This window comes from Ornithorhynchus anatinus, chromosome 5, assembly GCF_004115215.2.
Source record: "Ornithorhynchus anatinus isolate Pmale09 chromosome 5, mOrnAna1.pri.v4, whole genome shotgun sequence".
Classification (NCBI taxonomy): Eukaryota; Metazoa; Chordata; class Mammalia; order Monotremata; family Ornithorhynchidae; genus Ornithorhynchus; species Ornithorhynchus anatinus.
The window spans coordinates 3,571,680-3,592,948 of record NC_041732.1 but is presented as its reverse complement, the minus strand read 5'-3'; the positions used below and the strand labels follow the sequence as shown (position 1 = coordinate 3,592,948).

At 55.1% G+C, this 21,269-nt stretch overlaps 2 protein-coding genes across 2 annotated transcripts; both read right to left on the bottom strand.

Annotated features, from left to right (window-relative positions):
* Positions 1 to 6,853: 6,853 nt before the first annotated feature.
* Positions 6,854 to 10,510, bottom strand: SDHAF1 (succinate dehydrogenase complex assembly factor 1). The gene is made up of 2 exons (XM_029064613.1): positions 10,439 to 10,510; positions 6,854 to 8,021 (listed from the first exon to the last, which is right to left on the bottom strand). Exon 2 carries the CDS (start codon positions 7,892 to 7,894, stop codon positions 7,646 to 7,648), a length of 249 nt encoding a protein of 82 aa, XP_028920446.1. The 5' UTR covers positions 7,895 to 8,021; positions 10,439 to 10,510; the 3' UTR covers positions 6,854 to 7,645.
* Positions 10,511 to 13,067: 2,557 nt separating this feature from the next.
* TBCB (tubulin folding cofactor B) lies at positions 13,068 to 19,930 on the bottom strand. Its single transcript, XM_029064356.2, has 6 exons — positions 19,780 to 19,930; positions 15,204 to 15,347; positions 14,748 to 14,844; positions 14,270 to 14,461; positions 13,881 to 13,953; positions 13,068 to 13,466 (listed from the first exon to the last, which is right to left on the bottom strand). Exons 1-6 carry the CDS (start codon positions 19,891 to 19,893, stop codon positions 13,352 to 13,354), a joined length of 735 nt encoding a protein of 244 aa, XP_028920189.1. The 5' UTR covers positions 19,894 to 19,930; the 3' UTR covers positions 13,068 to 13,351.
* Positions 19,931 to 21,269: the final 1,339 nt, after the last annotated feature.

Below are 21,269 nucleotides of genomic sequence, written 5' to 3'. Positions count from 1 at the left end.
AGGCCTGTGGCATATCCACTAGGCCACGTTTGCTTCTTGATTTCTCCCCGTTGCTCCTGACACATTCTCCCTCTCCTGTCTGTGAGTTTTTCCCACAACATCCTTTGTGCCTCTCTCTCCCTGCCTGCCACACCCCATGTCCCTTCACCCTCACCTCCTCTGGAAAGCCCTCCACAGTTTCCTCCCTTACCTTTCCACTTTCTCATCTCCCTCCTCCACTCTCTGTGTCTGTCTGTCCACATGCAGAGGGGAGAATCTGAGTGTCCTTCTGGTCTCTGCTCTCTGGCCAGAAGCCCCTGGTTGTCCCATGTGCACTCTCTGACTTTGATTCCAGAAAGCCTGGGAGTTGTCTGACTGCACCTCCTTATCTGGAGCCCGGCCATGCCCAGAGCCTGTTCCTGCCCCAGAGTCCATCCCTACCCCAGAGTCTGTCCCTAATAATAATAATAATAATAATTGTGGTATTTGTTAAGTGCTTACTATGTGCCAAGCACTGTTCTAAGTGCTGGGGTAGATACAAGGTAATCATCTTGTCCCATGTGGGGCTCACAGTCTTCAACCCGATTTTACAGATGAGGTAACTTGGGCACAGAGAAGTTAAGTGACTCGCCCTAGGTCACACAGACAGTTGGCAGAGCCAGGATTAGAACCCACAACCTCTGACTCCCAAGCCCATGCTCTTGCCACTAGGCCATCCAGAGTCTGTTCCGACTCCGGAGCGCACCCCTGCCCTAGAGCCCATCTGTCCCTGGAGCTTGTCCAAGAGTGGCTGGGACCGAGGAACTGGAGGGCACCCTTAGCCTGGCATGAACGGGAGAGCTCAGCAGCTGGCACAGTGGGTAGCCAAGCCGCCTCCCCTACCCACCGCCACTCTGGGGACATGGGAAGGCACAGGACCTATTGGAATAAGGGCCTGGGAAGAAATAAGTAGAAGCAGCTTGACCTAGTGGATAGAGCAGGGACCTGGGAGTCCACAGGACCTAATAATAATGATAATTGTGGTATTGCTCAGTGCTTACTATGTGCCAGGCACTGTACTAAACGCTGGGGTGGACACAAGCAAATGGGGTTGGATGCAGCCCCTGTTCCGCATGGGGCTCAAGGTCCTAATCCCCATTTTACAGATGAGATGACTGAAGCCCAGAGAAGTGAAGTGACTTGCCCAAGATCAAACAGAGGACAAGTGGCAGAGCCGGAATTAGAACCCATGACCTTCAGATTCCCAGGTAGGTGTTCTATCCATTACGCCATGCTGCTTAGACCTGGGTTCTAATCCAGGTCTGCCAGTCATCTGCCTAGTGACCTTGAGCCGATCAATTCTCTGTGCCTGTTACCTTAAGTGGAAAATGGGTAACAAGACTGTGTGCCCAACCTGATTAGCTTGTATCTACTCCGGCGCTTAGTACAGTGCCTGGCACACAGTAAACACTTTAAAAATATAAATTTTAAAAAATGACCATCCCATCCCACCCCTGCAGCACACACATGCTAACTCAAGGAGCCTCACGTGTCCCCAGCTCCCGGACCCCACCAGGCAGGCGGAGGCTCAGATTTCACTCTCCAGCAGCGCTAATCAGAGCGTGATAAGGGGAAGGAGGAAACGAGGTGGGTCGTGGAGGGAAGAGTGATTGGGTGATTCCTCTTAACTGTCACCGGCCGGACGAGGCGGGGCCACCTCACAGGTCCACCTAAGGCCTTTCTTGGAGTTGAGGATGGAGGGGGTTACCCCCGCAGGGTGGCATGTGAGAACCAGATTCGCCTCCCGCGATGGCAGATCTCCTCCTCCTCTTCTCTTTCCTCTTTCCTCCTCTCCTTCCTCTCCTTCTCTTTCCTCCTCTCCCACCTCCTCTTCCTCCTCTCTCACTTCCCCTTCCTCCTCCTTTCCTACCATCGGCGGTTCAGAAGAGCGATAAGGCTCTAAGGGCTTTCGGGATTTTGAGGAGCAACTGACTCACCTCCTTAAGAGGGGCAGGGCAGGAGCTGGAGACGCGGGGGCAAGGCCAAGGGTGGGTTGAGAGCTGCATTCTCTTTTCAGGTTTGAGCTCTGCCCCCCGCGAAAAGACCCCTCTCGGGATCAGACAGCAGGCCGCACCACGGTCCGGCGCATCCCGGAGCTGTGAAGCCGACGTTCCTAAATCTGAGTGGCCGAGGGCTCAACTTCCCTGCAAAACTGGGGGGTCTTCGGGGGTGGGGGAGAGGGCAGGGGCCTAAACTGCAGCATGAAAGAGTGGAATCAGACCAAAGGGCTGAAACCTAATGGCCTAGTGGATAGAGCCTGGGCCTGGGAGTCAGAAGGATCTGGGTTCTAATCCCAGTTCTGCCACTTGTCCACTGTGTAACCCTAGGCAAGTCACTTCACTTCTCTGTGCTAGTTACCTACCTCGTCTGCAAAACTGGATTGAGTTTGAGCCCCGTGTGGAACATGGACTGTGCCCCACATGACTAGCTTGTATCTACCCCAAAGTTTAGTAGAGTGCCTGGCAAATAGTAAGATCACGGGTTCTGATCCCGGCTCCGCCACTTCTCTGTTGTGACTTTGGGCAAGTCACTTCACTTCTCTATGCCTCAGTTACTTCATCTGTAAAATGGAGATTAAGACTGTGAGCTCCATGTGGGACAGGGATTGTGTCCAACCCAATTTGCTTCTATTTTCCCCCCGACCGCCAGTACTTAGTACAGTGCCTGAAACATATTAAGCACATAAATACCACTATTACTATCATTAATAATAAGAACAAATACCATAACCACCTTCCCTGCAAAAATAAAAATAAAACCCGAGGTCAGGCCACAGCGGGAGGAGATGAGAGGGTCACAGCGTGAGGCAGCAGGGGTTGGGGAGATGTGAGCAGGAGAGGAGGTGGAAGGGGGACACTTTAGAGTTGCTGAATGTGCCCTCAACCTTGCACCTCTTACTTCCCGCTTCCAGAGGAGGAGCTGGAGGCCCCCTGAATTGGAACTCAAGACCCGTGACTCCCCCACGTCCAGGGTCCGAGAGGGGAGGCCGGGGGCAACCCCCGAAGAGGAGAGAGGGGGCTATCGGGCTCCTCCTCCTTCCAGAAGCGAAGTTGAGCGGACCAGCTCGGGGTTCCCCCCCCTCCCCGCACCCCCCATTGAACCCCCCGGCCTATTTCCCCATTAACGAGGACGTGGCGCCCCCTGGCGGAGACGAGGCGGCGTGCCACCCGGGGTCCCTGGGCAGGTCTTCCTTAATAATTGTGATTTTTGTTAAAATAAAGGGTGGTATTTGTTAAGCGCTTACTATATGCACAGCACTGTTCTAAGCGCTGGGGGGGTACAAGTTGATCAGGTTGTCCCACGTAGGGTTCACAGTTTTAATCCCCATTTACAGATGAGGTAACTGAGGCCCAGAGAAGTGAAGTGACTTGCCCAAAGTCACACAACTGGCAAGCGGCGGAGTAGGGATTAGAACCCACGACCTCTGGCTCCCAAGCCCGGGCTCTTTAAGCCCTTACTATGTGTCACGCACTGTACTAAGCCCTGGAGTGGATACAAGCAAATCGAGATGGACACAGTCCCTGTCCCTGTCTCTCTTGAGATTCATAGTCTTCATCCGCGCTGAGAAGCAGCGTGGCTCAGTGGAAAGAGCACGGGCTTTGGAGTCAGAGGTCATGAGTTCGAATCCCAGCTCTGCCACTTGTCAGCTGTGTGACTGTGGGCAAGTCACTTCGCTTCTTTGTGCCTCAGTTACCTCATCTGTAAAATGGGGATTAAGACTCTGAGCCCCATGTGGGACAACCTGATTCCCGTGTCTACCCCAGCGCTTAGAACAGTGCACATAGTAAGTGCTTAACAAATACCAACATTATTATCCCATTTTAAAGATGGGGTAACTGAGGCCCAGAGTGACTTGCCCAAGGCCACCCAGCAGACAAGTTCGGCTCGCATTGTCTGCTCCCTGCCCCTCGCCCTGGCCGACCTTCTGTGCCGCTGTGGCCGGCGGGGGGCTCCTTGCCCCCTGGCCACCTGGGTCTGCCCGCTGGGGCCGCTGGCCCCCCTGGGCCCCGTGCGCCTGGCCTGGGCCATATGCGGGGCCGCCCGGGTCCCCAGCCTGCTGTGTGCTTCGCTGGCCGAGCCCAGGTTGCCAGGGGTTGGGGTGAAGCGCCCGTGCCCTCCTGGAATCTGGCCCCTCTCAGAAATGGAAAGGGGATGTGGCTCAGTGGAAAGAGCCCGGGCTTGGGAGTCCGAGGTCATGGGTTTGAATCCTGACTCTGCCACTTGTCAGCTGTGGGACTGTGGGCAAGTCACTTCACTTCTCTGGGCCTCAGTTACCTCATCTGTAAAATGGGGATTAACTGTGAGCGTCGCGTGGGACAACCTGATTAACCTGTATCTACCCCAGCGTTTAGAACAGTGCTCTGCATATAGTAAGCGCTTAACAAATCCCAACATTATTAATTTTAAGGGGACCCCAAAGAAACAACCCCGCGGGCAGACGGCATTGGGGAGGAGGATGGAGAGCAGGGGCCCGACCGCACCTCGAGCCCTGCTAGAGGTGAGGGAAGCAGCATGATCTTGTGGATCATGGGTCCTAATCCCAGCTCCGCCACCGGTCTGCTGTGTGGTCTTGGACAAGTCACTGCTCTGTGCCTCAGTTACCTCATCTGTAAAATGGGATTAGGACTGGCAGGGACTGTGCCCACCCCAATTTGCTTGTATCCACCCCAGCACTTAGTACAAGTGCCTGGCACATCATAAGCACTTAAACACCACAGTTACTATCATTATTACTTCCTAGAAAGCATTTTCAAAGTCCCCACCAGGTAGCTGCAAGCTAAAGAGTTGGGGGTTGGGAGGCTGGGGTTTGGGCCAGGGGCCGTGGCAGGGTGGGGGCTCAGCATATTAGGTGTCCCCTGCTGATGAGAAAGGCGGGTGGAGGTCCCGCCCACGCCCCTCTGAGGACTGAGCCCAGGTTTGAGACCCCCAGGCCCCCCTCTACTCCCAGCTCCTCCTTCATCACTCCCTCCGGTCCCCTGCAGAGCGGATGGAGAAACCTCCTCTTTCAGTACAAACAACAAACTTGCCAGGACACAGTTCCAACCCTTCTGAGCCTCTGATCCATTTAAAAGCCAATAATAATAATAATTATGTTTGTTAAGGGGCTACTATGTGCCAAACAGGGTTCTAAGCGCTGGGGAAGATACAAGGTCATCGGGTTGGACACAGTCCGTGTCCCTCATGGGGCTCAAAATCTTGATCCCCATTTTACAAATGAGGACACTTGCCCAAGGTCACACAGCAGACGTGGCAGAGCCCACGGACCCAGGCCCATCCTCTTTCCACTTGGCCGTGCTGCTGCTTCTAACAAACCCAGTCACCATCCCTGTCTTCCCTTCCTCCCCCACCCTGCGTGAGGCAGACAGAGGCAGCCCCCACCTCAAATGACCCCTCTTCTGCCCCCCACCCCACCCCAGTATATCCGTAGGGGGCTGGGGCGCTACGCAGAGGGAGGGACAGGAAGTAGCCAGCTCAGGGAGCTGGGACTTTGCTCACAATGTGCCCGACGTTCAGAAAAGAGAACGGCTCCTTTGTCCTCACATCCTAGGGTGGTGCCGGAGAGGACGTCGCTTTGAAAACTCAAATAAATAAATGGGCAAAACAACCGGCAGCAAGATGGTTCCAGTGGGGGGCTGGGAACTGTGAGGCAGAAAGCTTGGATGGAAACCAACAGGCCGCATTTTAAGCACATCTTTATGGGAATTTCAGAGCCAGCACGAGAGGTCGGGGAGGGCTGTGGCTCCCAACCCCACCAATAATAACAATAATTGTGGTATTTGTTAAACGCTCACTATGTACTGTACTAAACACGGCAGTAGATGCAAGATAATCAGGTCCCACATGGGGCTCACAGTCTAAGTAAGAGGGAGTAGAGAACTGAATCCCCATTTTGCAGATGAGGTCGCTGAGGCACAAAGAAGTTAAGCGACTTGCCCGAGATCACAGAGCAGACAAGTGGCAGATCTGGGATTAGAACCCAGGACATATTAGGGGATTTACTGATGGGATAGGTAGATCATCAGTTTGGACCCAAGTCTCACCCAAGGTGAGAAACAGTGTGGCCTAGTGGAAAGACCACGGGCCCGGGATTGGAGGACCTGGGTTTTAATCCCAGCTCTGCCAACTGCTTGCTGTATGACCTCGAGCAAGTCACTTAACTTCTCTGGGCCTCAGATTCCTCTGCCTCCTACTTAGACTGCGAGCCCCGTGCGGGACAAGGACTGTGTCCAACCTTATTAAGTTATACCTACCCCAATGCTTAGAGTACTGTTTGCCCCATAGTGTTTAAATACCATAAAAAAAACTGTCGCACATGGGGCTCATGAGGGAGAGCGGGTATCTTATCCCCATTTTATAGCTGAGGAAACTGAGACTGAGAGAGATGACTTGCCAAAGTCACATAGCAGCACTGGGATTAGAAACTGGGACCCACGACTTCCAGCCCCTCGCACTTTCCTCCAGGCCACACTGCCCCCCACAATCAGGATTTCGATGACTGGCAGATGAGAGGCAGCAGACAGTGGCCGCCCAGGCCGTGGGAGCCACTCCCCAGCGGCTCTTGATGATCTGCCCAGTGCGATGGGGGAAAGTAGAGAAGCGGCGTGGCCTAGTGGATACAGCATGGGCCTGGAAGTCAGAAGGATCTGGGTTCTAATTCCGGCTCTGCCACCTGTCTTCTGTGTGACCTTGGGTCAGTCACTTCACTTTTCTATGTCTCGGTTCCCTCATCTGTAAAATGGGGAATAAGATTGTGAGCCCCATGTGGGACAAGGACTGTGTCCAACCCAACTACCTTCTATCCTCCCCAGCACTAAGAACAGCGCCTGGCACATAGTAAGCACTTAATACCATTATTTATTTTTTCCTCTTTCAGTCCAAACAACATCCTTGCAAGGGCACAGCCCCAACCTCTGAGTCCCGGATCCATTTAAAAGCCAAACCCAGACACAATCCCTGCCTTGCCCTCCTTCCCACCACTACTATGTGCCGCAGAGAAAGACAACCTGGCCCCCCATTATACCGAGTCGGGGGGGCGGGGGGGGGCCGGGCGGCCTATAGAGAGGGAGGGACAAGCACTGAAAATACAAAACAACAGGCGACACAGACAAGGGAAGTAGCCCGGGACGAAGGAAGGCCCAGACCTGCCTCGGTGGTGGAGCAAGGCAGGCCGGTGTCAGCGCTGACTGGAGAGAGTCACTGTTTCGGTCACCGTGTGCCGCAGCGTGGGAGAAGGCCCATCCGAGGCCGTCTGCCAGTCAGGGAGAGTTTGACCGTCCATCTGTGACGGATCGTCCACTTGTGGTTAGTCAAGAGTTGTCTGGCAGCCAGGAATCCTCTAACCTTGCTCCTGCCTCTTCAGCACCCGACAGTCCTGGCTCCACCTCCGCAAACCAGCTCTCCAACCCCGTCTCCCCGCTTCAAGTCTCCCCAAAGCCGGCCCGGCCCCAGACCGTCCCTCTCCACGCACCCCCCACTACGCTTATTCCCCTCGGGTTCACTGAGCGTGGCGGGTCGGGAGGATTAGAGGAGGCATCCGGGGAGACGACGCCGATGAGGGGGCCTCAGGCCTGTTTGTCGGAGGGGGCGGGGCGGCAGGGACGGGGTTCAGAACCCGCTCCCGGAGGCGTCACGTGCCCTCCGGGGTTCCGCCAAAGGCCCCGAGCCGCTTGGTGCGGCTATCCCGGAGCTGGTCCAGCTGGCGCTGCCCGCGGCGGTAGAGGTACTCGATGCGCAGGACGTCGGCCCGGGGGATGCGGGCGTGCTGGCGGAACTCCGCCCGGATGCGGGACATGGCGCCGGGCTTCTCCCTCCCGGCCCGCAGGAACTGGCGGTACAGGCTCAGCACCTGCCGCTGCAGCTTGCTGTGGCGGCTCATGGCCCGTGCGTGAGGGGAGGCGGGCCGCCTGGGAGCGGCGAGACAAACCACTGGGGGGACAGGGCGGCCGAGAACGATCCGAGGGTCCCGGCAGACCCCAAGCCGATGAGGAGGCAGTGGCGAGGCCCTGGTGGTTTGAGAAATGACCAGCGTTGGTTCTCGGGGAGTTGGGAGGGGTGGGGTCACGCCGCGCAGGACAGGGGCGAGGAGACGGGGTAAGTTGTCAGGGTGTCCCGCTTCATCCCATCAGGCGAGCCCTGGGTCCCGCAGGTGGAAGGGTTGGAGACGGTGCTAGGGCAGACCAGGATCACCAAGCAGTGCGGGGAGAAGAAGCAGTGTGGCCTAGTGGACGGAGCCCGGGCCTGGGAGTCACAAGGTCCTGGGGTCTAATCCTCAACTCTGCCACTCGTCTGCTGCGAATCACTTCACTTCTCTGTGCCTCAGTTCCCTCCTCTATAAAATGAGGATTAAGACTGTGAGAGCCATGGGGGACTCGGACTGCGTCCCACATGGCTGGGACTCACCATCTACTTGTCTCTATCTGTTGCCGAATTGTCCATTCCAAGCGCTTAGTACAGTGCTCTGCACATAGTAAGCGCTCAATAAATACTATTGAATGAATGAATGAATCTACCAACTCTGTTGAACTGTACTCACCCAAGCGCTCTGCACACAGTAACTGTTCACTAAATATGATTGATCGACACACCCCAGCTCTTAGCAACAATAATAATGTTGGTATTTGTTAAGCGCTTACTATGTGTCAAGCACTGTTCCAAGCACTGGGATAGATACAAGGTTATCAGGTTGTTCCACTTGGGGCTCACAGTCTTCATCCCCATTTTACAGATGAGGTAACTGAGGCCCAGAGAAGTGAAGAGACTTGCCCAAAGTCACACAGCTGACAAGTGGCGGGGTCGGGATTAGAACTCACGACCTCTGACTCCCAAGCCCGGGCTCTTGTAGAGAAGCTTAACTTCTCTGGGCCTCAGTTACCTCATCTCAAAAATGTGAGCCCCACATGGGACAATCTGATTACCTTGTATCTACCCCAGCGCTTACAACAGTGCTCAGCACATAATAAGCGCTTAACAAATACCATAATTATTATTATTAAGCCACACTACAGTGCCCCGCACATAGTAAGAGCTTAGCAAATGTATTATACTTCCCAAGTGCTTAGTACACTGCTCTATACCCAGTAAGTGCTCAATAAATGCGATTGAATGAATAAACGGATGAAATAAGTCCGTTGTGGGCAGGGAATGTCTCTCTTTATTGCTGAATTGTACTTTCCAAGCGCTTAGCACAGTGCTCTGCACACAGTAAGCGCTCAATGAATACGATTGAATGAATGAGGTACCATTAAAAAAAAGAGGAGCGTGGGGGTTTTGAGGGAGAGCAAGGGGGTCTTCGGGCCTCTGCTGTGGGGCAGATCTCTCCCCGCTCCTCCCTGTCTTCCAGGTTGGGAGGGAAGTGGCGGGTGGGGAGCGCGTCCAGCGGAGCCGGAGTCCCGGGGTCCCGGAGTCCCGGAAGGGTGACCCGTGATTTTTGGCAGCCTGGCTCAGTGGCAAGAACACAGGCTTGGGAGTCCCAGGTCGTGGGTTCTAATCCCACCCCCGCTGCTTGATTGCTGTGTGTCCTTGGCCAAGCCCCTTCACTGGGCCTCAGTTCCCTCGTCTGCAAATTCAGGCACTCATTTGATGGTATTTATTGAGCGCTTACTATGCGCAGAGCACTGAACTAGGCGCTTGGCATGGACAATTGGGCAACAGAGAGAGACCATCCCCGCCCAATGATGGACTCAAGCAGCGTGGCTCTGTGGAAAGAGCCCGGGCTTGGGAGTCGGAGGTCATGGGTTCGAATCCCGCCTCTTGTCAGCTGTGTGACTGTGGGCAAGTCACCTCACTTCTCCGTGCCTCAGTGACCTCATCTGGAAAATGGGGATGAAGACTGTGAGCCTCACGTGGGACAACCCGAGTACCCTGTATTCATTCAATAGTATTTATTGAGCGTTTGTGCAGAGCACTGTACTAAGCGCTTGAAATATACAATTCGGCAACAAATGGAGACAATCCCTGCCCAATGACGGGCTTACAGTCTAAGCGGGGGAGACAGAAGGACAAAAACAGAACAACATAAACACGATAAAGAGAATCAAGGGGATGTACACCTCTTTAACAAAATAAATAGGGTAAAAAAAATATAAACAAATGAGCACAGTGCTGAGGGGAAGGGAAAAGAGGGGGGGAGGAGCAGAGAGAAAGGGGTTATCTCCCCCAGCGCTTAGAACAGTGTTGGGCACATAGTAAGCGCTTAACAAATACCAACATTATTATTATTATTAAACAGGATGAAGACTGCGCGCCCCACGTGGGACAACCTCATTACCTTGTAGCTACCCCAGCGCTTAGGGCAGTGCTTGGCATATAGTGAGCGCTTAACAAATATAATTATTATTACTGATTGTTGTTATTGTTATTATTATTACTGCGGGCACGGTCACCTTGAGCCCCTTGCCCGCCCCTCGCGTCCCGCACTCACCGGTTCCAAGCGGTCCGGCCACGGAGCCAGGCCGGGGCGGGCGAGGAAGGAGGATTCCCTCCTCCGCCGCCTCTTATTGGCTGCCGGGCGCCGCCGGCTGCTCCTATTGGCCGACGGGGGACGTCACGCCCGCCCGCCATTGGCTCCCGCGGCCGGTGGGCGGGGCGTCGCTGGGCAGGCGGGGCCGCTCCGGGTCAAAGGTCGGGGAGCGCCGGCCGTTTCGGCCTCCTGCTCACCCGGGGGCTGCCGGAAGTCGCAGTTTTAAAGGCCTCAAAATGTCAACCCTCGAGTTGCATCGGGAAGGGAAATAATAATAATGTCGGTATTTGTTAAGCGCTTACTATGCGCCGAGCACTGTTGTAAGCGCTGGGGTAGACACAGGGGAATCAGGTGGTCCCACGTGGGGCTCACAGTCTTCATCCCCATTTTACAGATGAGGTCACTGAGGCACAGAGAAGTGAAGTGACTTGCCCACAGTCACACAGCTGACAATAAAAATCGGCTTCAAGGCCTCATCTTCCCACTCCCTGCTCCCCCTGGCAGCCCATGTGTATTTATTGCTATTGTACTTGTCTGTCCATCTCCCCCAATTAGACCGTAAGCCCGTCAAAGGGCAGGGACTGTCTCTATCTGTTACCGATTTGTCCATTCCAAACGCTTAGTACAGTGCTCTGCACCTAGTAATTGCTCAATAAATACTATTGAATGAATGAATGAACCCACTCCTTCCCCCAAAGCATCAAGACCGACAGCAAAGAGGGGGTGGACCCTCTGGGGAAGGGTCCCCAGGGTCCCCCACCACCCAACCGTACCCCTAATTGTGCCTTAATAGTAATCATAATTGTGGCATTTGATAAATGCTTACAGGCACTGTTCAAAGCACTGGGGTTGACAGAAGGTTCCCAGGTCCCAATACTATTATATTTAAGCACTTACTATGTGCTGAGCACTGTTCTAAGCACAGGGGGAGACACAGGGTCATCAGATTGTCCAACGTGGGGCTCATTTTTTTAATCCCCATTTTTACAGATGAGGTAACTGAGGCCCGGGGAAGTTGTGACTTGCCCAAGGTCACTCAGCAGCCAAGTGGCGGAGCTGGGATTAATAATAATAATGTTGGTATTTGTTAAGCGCTATGTGCAGAGCACTGTTCTAGGTGCTGGGGTAGATACAGGGTAATCAGTTTGTCCCACATGAGGCTCACAGTTGATCCCCATTATACAGATGAGGTAACTGAGGCACAGAGAAGTGAAGTGACTTGCCCACAGTCACACAGCTGTCAAGTGGCAGAGCCGGGATTCAAACCCATGACCTCTGACTCCTAAGCCCAGGCTCTTTCCACTGAGCCACGCTGGGATTAGAACCCACCTCTGACTCCCAAGCCCATGCTCTTTCCACTCAGCCACGCCGCTAAACACTTACTATGCACCAGGCACTGTATTAAGCGTTGGGGTGGATACAAGCAAAGTGGGCCAGACACAGTCCCTGTCTCTCAGTCTCAATCCCCCTTTTACAGATGAAGAAACGGAGGCCCAGAGAAGTGAAGGAACTCGCCCAAAGTCACGCACCGGACAAGTGGCGGAGCCGAGATTAGAACCCATAACCTTCTGACTCCCAGACCCGTTCTCTATCCCCTGTACCGGGCAGGGAGGTAGGAGGACGGACCCTGGCGAGGGGGTGGACCAGCAAGGTTCACTGGTTCCTGCTCCGGTAACTGCTCCCAGCAGGGCAGAGGGTGGGCCCGGGGGGACAAGAGTCATGAGGGTGGAATGGCCTAGTGGATAGAGCATGGGCCTGGGTCCTTGGGCAAGTCACTTAACTTTGTGCTTCAGTTACCTCACCTGCAAAATGGGAATTCAATCCCGTCCTCCTTTCTATTTAGACGGTGAGTCCCTTGTGGGACCCGGGAACCTTGTGTCTACCCCAGTGCTTTGCACAGTGCCCGTCACACAGTAAGCGTTTAACAAATGCCACAATTATTATTACCATTAGTTGAACCAGGCCTGCCTGGAGAGCCAACCCACGCCTCGGGACCAAGCCCTCGCTCTGGCATCTATGAGCCCGTGAAGAAAGAGGTTGGGAAGGGTTGTTGCGCCCAAATTCTTTCCTAAGAGACGACACCATTCAGCAACAAATCCCGGAGAGGGAGCAGCTTCCGCTGCCACTGTGTGGGAGAGCCCCCGCCCTGACTCCTTCTGGACCGAGGTGGCGGGGTCAGGGCGGGCCGGGAGGCCGGGGGCCGGGTGTTGAGAGGCCCCGGGCTGTTCCTGCGCACTTCTTGCCGGATCCCCGCGGGGTGCTGGAGCCGGTCAGGCCGGGATCAAACGGTGCACGGCTGGGTGGGGATCGGCTCCCGAGGCCGAGATCCACCGGGAGGCCTGGGTCCGGCTTCGGTTGCCGCTGGCACAGAACCAGAGATTGAGACACCTCGGCTTTCCCCCGACCCTGCCCGGGCCCACACCCCCAACCACTGAAACCCCCCCTGGAGGTCACTCACAAGGGAGGGGGGGGCCCCACCCATCTGGACGCTGGAAAGGACTGGAGGAAGCAGCCGGGAATCCGGGCGAGCCGGCTGACCCCCTCTCGCACCCTCCCACTGACCCCCTCCCGCTCAGCCTCTCCACACAAGCAGGGTTCAAGGTGCAGGTTTAATGGGTCACGGTCTCACAAAAGCCAAGTGGGAAAGTACAAGAAAAAAAATACATCTCGGGGGAGAGGAAGGGGCAGGCAGAACCAGGACGCTGGGCCCAAGCCACACAAACACAGGGGAGAGGGAAGGGGTCCGGGCTGAGGGTGGGGACGGACGGACGGACAGCGGTGCGAACGCCGAGGGCCTGGACCCTTGGGGTGGCCAGACTCCGGCCTAGTGTTTAACCCTTCTGGCTCTGCCCCCCACCCCCCTCCCCGCCCGAGTCACATCTCGTCCAGCCCATAGTCCTCCTCGGGGAAGTCCCCGACTGTGACGCTCTGCGGCTTGACGAAGGCACCGTACTTGGGCTGGCACTGGAAGTAGCGTTTGCCGCTCACGCTGGCCGGCGGACGGGGGCGAAGGGGAGAGTCAGAGGGCGAAACGTCAGGCCCGCCACAGTTCCTCCAGAGGGAGCGGGACCCTCCAACCCCGCGCGGCCCCCACCCCTTTCCCAGCCCCTTCCCCTCCCAGCCCCGCCGCCATTCCAGCAGAGGGTTGGGAGAGGCTGGCAGTACCCCAAGGGTGTGGGTGGAGGAGGGGACACCCAGACCGTCTCCGCAGAGGAATCCTAAAGCCCCCATCCCCCAAACCCGTATCTTCATCAGCCCCAAGTGACGGGGAGGGGCGGGAAGGCAGTGCTGGGGAGAGTTGGGCTGGGCCACCACCCCTCTGGCTGGAGGCCCCAAGGCGAGCGAGGGATGGCTCTCACAGGGTGGGGATGTAAGGGCCGGGGCGGCGGGGGGGGGGTGTTACCTGCCATCATGTTTTCCCAGAGGTTCGTCGTATCTGACCCCGACCCAGTATCCTGGTTTGAACTCTGTGAGACCTGCAGATGGGTAAAGGGGGATGTGGCCCCGATGCCGTCTTGTTCCCATTTTCACAATGTTCGCTATGAATTGGTGGGTGGCAACCGGGAGGGTCGACGGGGGCTCTCGGCAGAGAAAGCCTCTCAATCGCCGGGATTTTTCTCTCACTCTTTCTCCCCTGCTGCCTCACTGAGAGGGAAACTGGCCCCCAGCTCCGTCCTATTTGCCTCTCTCTGCTCCTCGCTTCCCCAACTGCCCACACCCTGGCCCGCTCCTGCCCCGAGGCCTGGGCCGGTTCCTCCCCCGGAGAGAAGGGAAGACGGTGATGGCACTCACCCACGTACATCACGGTGCCCAGCTTGGCGGGCTGCCCGGCTGCCCGCACCTGGCACCGGGAGCCCACGGTCATGGCTTCGGCCAAGGCCTTCTCCTCCGCCAGCCGCTGCTCCTGCTCCGCCTCCCGCCGGCTCTGCTCTTCCTCGTTGAACTTGCCCATCTTGCTGCGCTTCAGGAACGAGCGGACCGAATCTGCGGCCCGGAGACCCCGAGGTCAGAGGTCAAGAGGCCACCACCCTGAACAGATCCACTCAAGGGCAAGCCCCCTGTGCCCCTGCCTCTCAACAGCGGGGTAGGAAGCAGAGCAGTCAGCACCTCCACTCCCTGGCCATCTGCAATCGGGTTCATCCCGGGAGAGTACGGGGGAAAGCTTGAGCGAACTGGGGTGGCCCCAAATAGAAATCATCCACCTTCGGGATTTCCGGAGACTGATCCGGATGCTGGGAACCTTCCCTCCCCCAAAAGCCCCGGACACTACCTGGTCTCTTTTCATAGGCAGACTGGGAGATCTCATATTTCTCCACCCGTGACAGGTCCTCATACTCGCCAATCCGGGCTCCGCTCCGATCGATCACCTGGGGAGGGGGAGGGCATGGGAGTGGAAAATGATTCTGGGTCCCCTGTCCCGCTCCCTTTGCTTGGACCAGATCAGGTTAAAGCGTAAATCCCCCTTATTCTCCCAGTGCCCCACCCCTAATCCTTCAGCGGTTCCCACTCACGTTAAATCAAATCTCCTGCCCATCACTCTAAAGCCTCTTCCCCTTCCTGCTCAGCTCCTGCTCTCGCTGCAGCTGAGAAGAGAGTGAAACTTCCCTGCACACCCAACTGTTTCAACTCCACGCTCGGACCCTGGGAAGCTTTGGGGGGATCAGGACACCGAGAGAGCTCTGGGGAAGTGTGGTGGGGGGGCTAAAGGGGAGGGAGGCATCCTCACGTGGATCCTGCAGCCGTCTTCCACGGGGTAGGAACCCAGCAGGGCGTCGTCCCGGTCCAGCTTCATACAGAACTTGTCATCGATGCCGTAGAGTTCCAGGTCCATACAAGAGGCTGGGCTGCCCACCACGAGCTCCAGTTTACACTGTAGGACAAACCCCCCACCATCAGAGCCCCAGCTCGGTCACTTGGGAGGGGCAGTGGGAGAAGATGTTAACCTCGAGAGGAATCCCAGCCCCCCTTCCCATTCTGGTTCCCCTTTGAGCCTGGCTCGGTGGACACAGCACAGGCCTGGGAGTCACGGTTTCTAATCCCAGCTCTGCCACGTGTCCGCTGTGTGACCCCGGGCAGGTCGCTTCACTTCTCTGGGCCCCAGTTACCTCATCAGTAAAAGGGGAATTAAGACTGTGAGCCCTATAATAATAATATATTATTATTATTAATATCATTATATTATTATAATATAATAATAATGTTGGTATCTGTTAAGCGCTTACTATGTGCAGAGCACTGTTCTAAGCACTGGGGGAGATACAGGGGAATCAGGTTGTCCCACATGAGGCTCACAGTCTTCATCCCCATTTTACAGATGAGGGAACTGAGGCACAGAGAAGTTAAGTGACTTACCCACCGTCACACAGCTGACAAGTGGCAGAGCCGGGATTCGATAATAATAATGTTGGCATCAAGCGCTGACTATGTGCAGAGCACAGTTCTAAGCACTGGGGTAGATACAGGGTCATCAGGTTGTCCCACGTGAGGCTCATCACAATTTTCATGTGGGACAAGGACTGTGTCCAACCTAAACTGAATCTACCCCACTGCTTAGAACAGTGCTTGGCAGATAGTAAGCGCTTAGCAAGTCCTATCATTAGCAGTAGTATTGATGTCTGCCTTCTCCCCTCTCTACTCTGAGCTCGTTGTGGGCAGGGAATGTTACTATTTGCTGTTGCATCGTATTCATTTATTCAATCGTATTTACTGAGCGCTTACTATGTGCAGAGCACTGGACTAAGCGCTTGGAATGTACAATTGGGCAACAGGTAGAGACCATCCCTGCCCCACAACGGGCTCACGATCGAAGCGGGGGAGACAGACAACAAAAGGAAACAAAACAAGTAGTCTGGCGTCAATGTCATCAAGATAAATAGAATCATAGATATATACACATCATTAACAAAATAAATAGAGTAATGAATAATATCTACAAATATGCACAAGTGCTGTGGGGCGGGGAAGGGGGAAGGGCAGAGGGAGGGAGGAGGGGGAATGGGGAGGGGAGGAGGAGCAGAGGGAAAGGGAGGGCTCGGTCTGGGACGGCCTCCTGGAGGAGGTGAGCTCTCAGTAGAGCTTTGAAGAGGGGAAGAGAATTAGTTTGGGCATGTGAGAAGGGAGGGCATTCCGAGCATCTAGTACAGTGCTCTGCACACAGTAAAGTCTCTTAATAAATACGACTGGATTCTGTCTCTCCCGATTAGACCGTAAGCCCGTCAATGGGCAGGGACTGTCTCTATCTGTTGCTGATTTGTCCATTCCAAGCGCTTAGTACAGTGCTCTGCACATAGTAAGCGCTCAATAAATACTATTGAATGAATGAATTTGGGCCCCACCTCCCCTTAGAAACGGGGCTGAGCCTGGCCTTGCCCCCGCCCCCGCCGAGGAACCACGGTGGACCCGGCCCCAGGCTGGGCCTGAATCTCCCCCAGTGCTTAGAACAGTGCTTGGCACCTAGTAAGCGCTTAAAAGTCCTATTATTATCAGCAGTAGTAGTATTGATGTCTGCCTTCTCCTCTCTACTGTGGGCAGGGGAATGTCACTATTTATTGTTATACTGTGCTTTCCCGAGCGCCTGGTACGGTACTCTGCACATAGTGAGCGCTTAATAAATATGATTGAGTGACTTTAGGCCCCACCTGCCCCCAGGAATTGGGCTGAGCCCACCCCGCGCGACCGTGGTAGACCCAGCCCCAGGGTGGGCATGAATCTACCCCAGTGATTAGTACAGTGCTTGGCACATAGTAAGCGCTTAACAGGTCCTATTATTAGTAGTAGTATTGATGTCTGTCTTCTCCCTTCTCTACCGTGAGTTCCTTGTGGGCAGGAAATGTCACTATTTATTGTTGCACTGTACCTTCCCCAGCGCCTAGTACAGTGCTCTGCACACAGTGAGCGCTTAATAAATACGATGGAATGAGTTTGGGCCCCACCTCCCCCCAGGAAACGGGCCGGGCCCGGCCCCGCCCCCACCGAGGAACCGTGGTGGACCCGACCCCAGGGTGGGCCTGAATCTACCCCAGTGCTTAGAACAGTGCTTGGCACATAGTAAGCGCTTTAACGAGTCCTATTATTAGCAGTAGTAGTATTGATGTCTGCCTTCTCCTCTCTCTACTGCCAGCTCGTTGTGGGCAGGGGAATGTCACTGTTTATTGTTGTACTGTGCTTTCCCCAGCGCCTAGTACGGTGTTTGGCACACAGTGAGCACTTAATAAATATGACTGAATGAATTTGGGCCCCACCTGCCCCCAGGAATTGGGCTGACCCCATCCCGTGGAACCGTGGTGGACCCAGCCCCAGGGTGGGCATGAAGCAGCGTGGCTCAGTGGAAAGAGCCCGGGCTTTGGAGTCAGAGGTCATGAGTTCGAATCCCAGCTCTGCTACTTGTCAGCTGTGTGACTGTGAGCAAGTCACTTAACTTCTCGGTGCCTCAGTTACCTCATCTGTAAAATGGGGGTTAAGACTGTGAGCCCCACGTGGGACATCCTGATTCCCCTGTGTCTACCCCAGCGCTTAGAACAGTGCTCGGCACATAGGAAGCGCTTCACAAATACCAACATTATTATTATTAACAGTTCTTGGCACCTAGAAAGCGCTAAACAAGTGCTATTAGTAATAGTAGTATTGATGTCTGTCTTCTCCCTTCTCTACCGTGAGTACCTTGTGGGCAGGGAATGTCACTATTTATTGTTCCATTGTTCCTTCCTCAGCGCCTAGTACAGTGCTCAGCACACAGTGAGCGCTTAAGAAATACGAGGAATGACATATGAATGAGTTTGGACCCCGGCTGCAGCCAGGGATGAGGCTGGGCCCGGCCCCGCCCCCACCGAGGAACCAGGGTGGGCCTGAATCTACCCCAGTGCTTGGCACATAGTAAGTGCTTAACGAATCCTATTATTAGCAGTAGTAGTATTGATGTCTCCCTTCTCTACAGTGAGCTCCTTGCGGGCAGGGGTATGTCAACTATTTATTGTTGCATCGTACCTTCCCCAGCGCCTAGTGCAGCGCTCTGCACACTGTGCGTGCTTAAGAAATATGAGGGAATGAATGAGTCTGGGCCCCGCCCCAGGGTGGGCCTGAATCTACCCCAGTGCTTAGCACATAGTAAGCGCTTAACGAGTCCTATTATTAGCAGTAGTAGTATTGATGTCTGCCCTCTCTACAGTGAGCTCCTTGCGGGCAGGGGAATGTCAGTGTTTATTGTTGCATTGTTCCTTCCCCAGCGTCTAGTACAGTGCTCTGCACACAGTGAGCGCTTAAGAAATATGAGGACATGAATCAGTTTGGGCCCCAGCTGCAGCCAGGGATGGGACTGGGCCCGGCCCCGCCCCCACCGAGGAACCAGGGTGGGCCTGACTCTCCCCCAGTGCTTGGCACATAGTAAGCGCTTAACGAATCCTATTATTAGCAGTAGTAGTATTGATGTCTGCCCTCTCTACAGCGAGCACCTTGCGGGCAGGGGAATGTCATCATTTATTGTTGCATTGTTCCTTCCCCAGCATCTAGTACAGTGCTCTGCACACAGTGCAGGTTTAAGAAATACGAGAGAATGAATGAGTCTGGGCCCCGCCCCAGGGTGGGCCTGAATCTCCCCCAGTGCTTAGCACATAGTAAGCGCTAAACGAGTCCTATTATTAGCAGTAGTAGTATTGATGTCTGCCCTCTCTACAGTGAGCTCCTTGCTGGCAGGGGAATGTCACTATTTATTGTTGCATCGTACCTTCCGCAGCGCCTAGTACAGTGCTCTGCACACTGTGCGCGCTTAAGAAAAACGAGGGAATGAATGAGTCTGGGCCCCGCCCCAGGGTGGGCCTGAATGTCCCCCAGTGCTTAGCACATAGTAAGCGCTAAACGAGTCCTATTATTAGCAGTAGTAGTATTGATGTCTGCCCTCTCCCCAGTGAGCTCCTTGGAGGGAGGGGAATGTCACTGTTTAGTGTTGCATTGTACCTTCCGCAGCGCCTAGTGCAGTGCTCTGCACACTGTGCGCGCTTAAGAAATACGAGGGAATGAATGAGTCTGGGCCCCGCCCCAGGGTGGGCCTGAATGTCCCCCAGTGCTTAGCACATAGTAAGCGCTTAAGGAGTCCTATTATTAGCAGTAGTAGTATTGATGTCTGCCCTCTCTACAGTGAGCTCCTTGCCGGCAGGGGAATGTCACCGTTTAGTGTTGCATTGTACCTTCCGCAGCGCCTCGTGCCGTGCTCTGCACACAGTGAGCGCTTAAGCAATACGAAGGCATGAATGATTTGGGGCCCCAGCTGCAGGCAGGGATGGGGCTGGTCCCGGCCCCCTTGCACCCACCTTAAACTCTGCCAGGGTGAGCCCCCGGTTGTAGCGCTTCTCGGAGCGGAAGGAGTTGAGGCTGCTGCTGATGAAGACGGTGACCACGGGGGCCGAGACCCCGGCCACGTCCATCCCGCCGCCGCCGCCGCCGCCGCTTCTGGAAGCTTCGTCCCGCCCCTGCGGGCCCCGAGCCGGCCAACGGCCGCTTCGCGGCCCACACCCCGACCAATCCTGGCCCCTCCCGGCCTCCGTACGCCGCCCTCCCTCCCCACCTGAAGCCCATCCGGGGCTCCGACGAGCGCGCACCAATCGCCGAGCGTTTGACAAAAGCTCCGGCCAACGCTGGCCAATGGGGAGGCGAGACACAGCGGGGTCCCCGCCCTCCCCGGAGGGCTGAAGCAGGCTGAGGGGCGGGGAGCCGAACTGCCCGCCGCGCATGCGCGGGGTGGGGAAGGCGCGTGTTCGTTCCCGAGCGGGCGACGCCTCCTTTAGTAATCGTCATGGCATTTCTTAATAATAATAATAATAATGTCGGTATTTGTTCAGCGCTTACTAGGTGCAGAGCACTGTTCTAAGCGCTAGGGAAGCAGCGTGGCTCGGTGGCAAGAGCCCGGGCTGGGGAGTCAGAGGTCGTGGGTTCGAATCCCGGCTCCGCCACTGGTCAGCCGGGGGACTGTGGGCAAGGCACTTCACTTCTCTGGGCCTCAGTGACCTCGTCTGGAAAATGGGGATGAAGACTGGGAGCCTCACGTGGGACAACCTGATGATCCTGTATCTGTGACTCAGTGACCTCATTTGTAAAATGGGGAATAAAACTATGAGCTCCACGTGGGACCACCTGATGACCCTGTATCTCCCCCAGCGCTTAGAACAGTGCTCTGCACATAGTCAGCGCTTAACAAATACCAACATTATTATTATTTTATCTCCCCCAGCGCTTAGAACGATGCTCTGCACATAGTAAGCATTTGACAAATACCAACATTAATAACAACATTATTATACAGGGTCATCAGGTTGTCCCACACGAGGCTCCCAGTCTTCATCCCCATTTTCCAGATGAGGGAACTGAGGCCCAGAGAAATGAAGTGACTTGCCCCCAGTCACACAGCTGACAGGTGGCAGAGCCGGGATTCGAACCCATGACCTCTGGCTCCCAAGCCCGGGCTCTTTCCACCGAGCCACGCTGCTTCTTACTAGGTTCCAAACACTGTTCGAAGCGCCGAATGATAATGGTGTTTGTTTAGCGCTTAGTAGGTGCCAAGCACTGTTCTAAGCGTTCAATGATAATGGTGTTTGTTAAGCGCTTACTATAATAATAATAATGCTAGTATTTGTTAAGCGTTTTCGGAGAAGCAGCGAAGACTGTGAGCCCTAGTTGGGCCAACCTGATTACGTTGTCTCTACCCCAGCGCTTAGAACAGTGCTTGGCACATAGTGTGGGCTTAACAAATACCAACATTATTATAATTATGTGCAAAGCACTGTTCTAAGCGCTGGGGTAGATA